The following is a 5,920-nucleotide window of genomic DNA, read 5'->3' on the forward strand; positions in this document are numbered from 1 at the left end:
CCGGATTAGGATAATTGCCATCATTCCCCCGTCATCCCCAGGAGGCCCCCTCCTCTCCCAGGTGCCCCGACCCCTCTCTCTGGGGCAGAGAGGTGGAGGCGTGTCGCCCACGCAGCAGCCGGAGCATGGCGCTTGCCATCCAGCAAGGACGGTAAATGAATGAGTGAAATACCTGTAGACGCAGCTCCGGGTTCTGGGAGAATTCCGAACCGGAACCCGCCAGTTAGGCCCCAGCGTGGCATAGAGACGGCCCCTGCTTTAGAGGAAAAGGGTTGAATTTTAGCAACGGCCTAGGAAGACCAGATTCTGCCGAAGGAGGCAAGAGTGCCGCAGACCCACGGTCATTAGCTCTTAGTCCCCAGGGCACCCAACTCCCCCAGCCCCTCTCCTGCCTCCTTGGTCATGCTGCAAGCATCAGGAGCCGCCAGGTCAGTGAACACAACTCCCCTGGGGGCCTCGATCTGGGGACATCCCAAGTGTCCAGGTAATTATCGCGTTCACGTGTTACTGAATGTTCACCCTTTCCCCGCGTCACGAGCATGACTAAGATCCAGGCATGGCCTTACCAGTTTGGGCTGAGCAGGGTAAGAGAAACGCTGCATGTCCCAGTCCCCGGCCAGGCCACCTTAGAGGCCCGTGCAGACACAGGGCTGTGGGCAATCTCTCCCGTGGGGTCTGGGGCATGAGCAGGGGCACTGTTCGCCAGGGCACAGTGGGGCTCCTCTGTGTGCTCTGTCCTCTCCCTCAGCCTCCTCTGCAGGCTCCAGCCAGCCCCTGCAAGCTTGCCCTGTGACCTGCTGCAGCACCCACGCGACCCGGCTCCAGGACCACTCCGTGTGCTGCCCGGCAGTGAGCCTCAGGGAGCGCGTGGCTTCCTGCCCACCTCTTTGGGGGCGGCACCGTCTTGTCCTCCCTTTATCCTGTCTTAGAAGACGCATGTCCTGGATCCTTGTGCTGTTCCGACCTTCGTGTGGTGTGGACTCTCCCTCAACTATAGATGGTCCTGCCCGCTTTGGAAAGTCATACGAGGTCTAGGCTCTGTTCTGCACACCCCATCTCGGGCTGCTGCATCTGGTCCTGTGACCCTGGACAGCTAGGTGGTGACTCCGTCCCCCTGCAGAGTGGCTCTTGTGATGGTCATGGGCTGACCCCACCCCTGTGAGTTGAACAGAGGTCCTGGTCTGTTCAACTCCCAGCCACTGGTCAGGCACCTCCTCCCTTCTCCCCACTTGGGAGGCTGGAATGTGGCGAGTCAAGGTGAATCCACAGGGCACCAGGGCTCAAGCCACGCGTCCTTGTGCCTTCTGCTGAGCCTCACCATGGGGCAGAGCCAGTGGCACGGCAGGTTGCCAGTGCACCTGCACGGTGCCGCTGCGGGCAGCAGGGGCCTCCAGGATTGCTCTTCTTCCAGACCATCACCAGGGCTTTCTTCTGAGCCAGGTTTGACCATGAACTTTCCTGCGGTGACACCTTTAGTGGCGTTGGCCACTGTCCGGGGTGGGGCATCTCATCCGATCTGATTCCTGCTCTGAGCTGCTGCCTGTTCCCCTCTGACATGGAGAACATGCGAGGATGGAGGACCGTGTGCAGTTCCCATGAGCTCCTCAGGCAGGGCTGGGTGGCCAGGCAGGGCCGGGTGGCCGGAGCTGGAGCCTTCTTGCTATTGTCCTCTCCTCGTCCTCGATGCACATCTAACGATGTCTGGCAGAACTGAGTTCGCCCGGGAGAGGCTGAACGTGGCATCTTCCAGTCGGTCTCCCTGTGAGCAGTGGCTCCTCGGGCCCTTCCTGAAGGGGCGAGGAATTCCTGGATGCAGTGAGCTCATGGGGGAGTGTGGGGTCACGTGGGTCACTGGGGTGGCTTGCCGACAGAACAGAGGTCTTGGGCCACTAACTACACTCCCACTGAAGCTGTCATTAAGCACCATTCCCTCCCCCCATGAGGAAACTGAGGCTCAGTGATGTGGGACAACTTGACCAAGGTGCCAGCCTCGTAAATCAGGACTTGAACCCAGGTCTGTCTGACTCCACAGCCCATTCCTCCCACTCTGGGTGGAGGGAGGGGCAGCGGCGTCCATGTAGTGGGGCCAGTGCTGGGGGCCTCCTGGCTTTCTACTCTCGGAGGCACCTCCACTGTGGGTGTCCGCCTGCAGCTCAGGCTGGCTGGGCTTTGTCAGTGCCCGTGAAGCTGTGTGGCCACCGCCTGGGCGCCTGGGCCCCCGGCCCCCTGGCCCCGGGCTTCCCGATGGAGTTGTCTCTGGGTGGTTTCGGCTGCCTGGCACGTGAGAGCTGCTGCCCTCTATCAATTGCTCACTCTGTGTCAACGAAGTGCTCTCCCACGAGACCCCCGGGCTCACGAGAAGAGCACCGTCTGCACGCCCCATTTTAGATGCAGAAACTGAGGCTCGAGGAGGTGGAGCCACCTGTCCCAGCCAGCTGGCCTGTTAGAGATGGAGACACAAGCACCCTCAAAGGGAGGCTGGCTTTCCTGGGTGGGCCGGGGCTGGTGCTGGGCTGGCTGCCCCCGGCTGAGGGTGCCAGGTTTGCTCCCTGGAGCCAGGCAAGGGACCCCGGGCCTTGAAGGACAGGACATTGGTTTCTTTGACCCAGGTCTTCTCTAGGAGAACGAATCAGCATTGTGGCCCACCTGCCCTCCCACGTGAGCCCCTACGGAGCTGACGTAGGGCTGTGATGGGCGGGCAACTCTGGGTGGCCCGAGAGGCTAGTGTCAGCACAGAGCCAGGCTCTTCAGATGCTGGGACCGGACAATCTGACCACTCCCTGCTTTGACAAGTTCTGTCATTTGAATGTTCAGGTCCAAAAAATGCAAAAGCAACAGCAGCCCGGTAAACCCCAGAAACCATAGATTTTTCTGCCTGACATGGGGCTTCCACAGCAGAACCTATAGATTCATCTTTCCCAGCATCACTCAGAACACACAGTAAAACACAATGTGTCCCTGGAAGGTCATCTGACTGTCCCTTCTCACGCATGGATCCTGGGGGCCAGAGGAAGCGGCCGCAGGCCAGGAGCTCCTGGGAAGGAAGTTTGGTCTAGAGAAGATGGAGACCAGCCACCAGGCAGGGCGTGTAAGGTGGTGCTGAGGGTGGGTGGTGGTGGTGGTGGCGGTGGGATGATGAGGTCGTGATCATGGTGACGATGACGGTAATGGCGGTGGTGATGGATGAGAGTACCGGGTAATGTGCTAAGCAGGACTCACTCATTCTCTCACTTGACCCTACAATACTGTAGCCACTATTATCATCCCACCTTACAGGTCTGAACCGAGGCCCAGAGAGGTGGAGTCACTTGCCCAAGGTCACACTGCTAGAAGAGGAAGAGCAGGTGGCGCTGTGGTGGCAGCAGGCAGGGCACTGCTTGGGCCAAGAGCCTTACGAGCATTAGACTACTCTCTTCAGAGGGAGGTCTAAAGGGCCGTCTTCCCTGCAGTTTTCTAGGTACATGTTAGGCTGCAGGTATCTTGGGGGCTGTACTACATAATGCCCTGAGTCCCTGTTGCTGGTCTAGGAGGCTGGGAGCAGACAGAAATATTGGGTAATAATTACACTGAAGCCTCAGTAATCTCAGTCTTAGCAGTAGGACTCCCCTGCCCCCATCCTTCTGTCACAAGAACCCAGAGCCCCTGGAGGGATTGTACTGACGGAGGGTCTGGGTGACGCTATTCCCGTAGTGTTCACCTACACAGCAAACCTTAATGGAAGCCAGTCCCGTTAGGCCACAGTTTGTCCTGGCCACTTCCTGATGATTCACCCTCCTCTGTAGGCGGGAAGCTGCCGTCCAGAATTCTGTTGTGCTCTGGGACATCTCATCTAGTGCTGTTTTTTGTTTGTTTTTGTTTTAAATTGCTTAAGGACATGTATACTTGCCAGAGGGATACAAAGAGAGAGAGAGAGAGCGCGCGAGCGGGCGAGCATCCCCCAGGGGGACGTGGTCACACAGCAATCCCTTCTCCTCCATTTCTCCATCCTGTTGGGATTTGGGCCATGCATGCATATGTGGCTGGTGCGTGTTTTTTATTTTATTTTTGAAGAGGTTTATTTATTTATTTATTTTTTACTTTTTATTTTATTTTGGAGAGGATATTTTTGCAATAGGGCACATGTGCTAGCCAGAAAGACAGAGAAAGGCAGAGAGACAGAAAGAGAGAAATCACCCCCCAGGGGGGATGGCCACGCCGCAATCCCTTCTCCATTCTTCTCTCGGGATCTTGGGCACGCACGCACACGCGCCTGGCGTGAGTTTAAGTCACCGGGTCCGGCACTCGAACCGCAGTCAACTACATGGGAGTCCAGCAACACAGCCATTACGCCAACTTCTGGTCCCAACCTGGTGTGTTTTTCAAGCCATTAGGACTGGAGTTTGAACGATGGTCGGCCATGTGGGATCAGTTCCCTCAAGCACTAGGCTAGAGCTGGCCCTCTCAGAAGGGGTGGGCGCCAGGCCTCAGTACTTGCTGAAGGATCTTTGCTTTCTGCGAGACACCGCCTCGCCTTCCCTGGGGAAGTCCCTGACTCACTAGGCAGGTCCTCAGGAACCGAGTCTATGCTGTGTGTCCTATCTTGACAGCTGAGAGGGCAGGACTAACCAGATTCTCTCTCCTGGCCATTAGGAACCAGATTTGAGTGGCTGGTCAAACTCTCATGTAAACATGGGAGCCATGAGGTATCCATCTTCCCCTCTGTGCACTGAAAAGTCCTGAAGTCTGGCCTGCACTGAGACGGGACTGATTCCAGCAGAGGAGCCAGGAGGAGGACAGACAGGAGACAGAGGATGCCCTGCCCACCTTCTCCAGCTGACTCGAAAGGAGCCCCAGGGGCCAGAGAAGCCGAGCCCCGAGGTTTCTCAACTCCCCATCAAGCAGCAGCCACTGGCCAGGGCCCAGCCTCGTCTGCCAAGGCCCGAGGTCAAACAAAAAGCCTTGGGACCTGGAGACCAGGGGCCTTTGCCCACTTTTCTGTCAGAGGAGTCGCTGGGTGGACCCTCCCTCGGGACTTGAGCGTCTGGAGCTGAGAGAGTGAGGCAAGAGACTGGACCTGTGAGGGAACCCCCGATCAGACCAGCAACAGATCACTTGTGTGGCGCCCACAGGCTGGACAGAGCAGCCGACCCAGGCGCAAGGCAGCGGGATCTGGGAAAGGGCACCAGGCCGGGGGGAGGGCGCTGGGCCTCGGCCACAGGTCGGTGGGCGGCGAGTTTCTCTGTGTCCCCCGAGAACGCACTTGCACAGGCCATGGCCTGAGCTTGCCCTGCCTCTCAGACATTGCCGAGCCTGGGTCCCGAGAGGTATCCATGTGCCCTGGGGGTCCTCTGACCTGCTCGAGGAAGGAACAGGGTCCATAAAAGCTGTTTGGGGCAGCAGGCCCAGCGCTCTGTGGCCATGCCTCCACTCCCGGCGTCTCCCTCAGGACGCTGGACGACCACATCTGCTGAGCCCAACAGGACCGCCACTCGGGGAAACTCCTCCCCCTACCCACCTCGGACCCCTGGGGTGCTTCTTGCACGTAAGAGCTACCTGCTGAGGGAAACCCATAAAAACCCCAACCGGCTCAGCTCCACTGTGGTGCTGGTAGTCCTGTGGGTGTCAGTGGAGCCAGGAGCTGAGGCTCCCAGCTGTGAGTGGGTGGTCCCAGCCTCGGCCTCCCCTGGCACTGCTGGCTGTGCCGGCCACTGTCGGGCTATACTGAGGACCAGGAGGCCAGGACATGCCATGGGGCCTGTGTGCCCTGCATGAGCCCGGAAACTCAGCACTTCCGTCCTGGGACCTGACTCGGAATCGTGGCCTCCACAGTCCCAGAACCCACTGGGGTCCTTGAGCCTCTGCTCACCATCATCTCCTCCTGGTGCAGGCCGGCCTGCTGGCCACTGGCCACTTCCATTGTGTCCTGGAGCGGGTCACTAAG

The 5,920-nt window shown here is 58.8% G+C and overlaps 1 protein-coding gene across 15 annotated transcripts in view; it reads right to left on the minus strand.

Annotated features, from left to right (window-relative positions):
- RALGPS1 (Ral GEF with PH domain and SH3 binding motif 1) overlaps positions 1-5,920 on the minus strand; it is a 284,196-nt gene that overhangs the window by 13,329 nt on the left and 264,947 nt on the right. For 9 of the 15 annotated variants that reach the window (XM_006154099.3, XM_014590021.2, XM_014590020.2 and 6 more), the window contains one exon: positions 173-256. In XM_006154099.3, coding sequence (XP_006154161.1) covers positions 173-256 — 84 coding nt within the window. The remainder of the gene's footprint in view (positions 1-172; positions 257-5,920) is intronic. The other 6 variants (XM_027774049.1, XM_014590019.2, XM_027774052.1 and 3 more) reach the window with 1 other exon arrangement.

Source organism: Tupaia chinensis, unplaced genomic scaffold (assembly GCF_000334495.1).
Source record: "Tupaia chinensis unplaced genomic scaffold, TupChi_1.0 Scaffold000394_1, whole genome shotgun sequence".
Taxonomy (NCBI): Eukaryota; Metazoa; Chordata; class Mammalia; order Scandentia; family Tupaiidae; genus Tupaia; species Tupaia belangeri.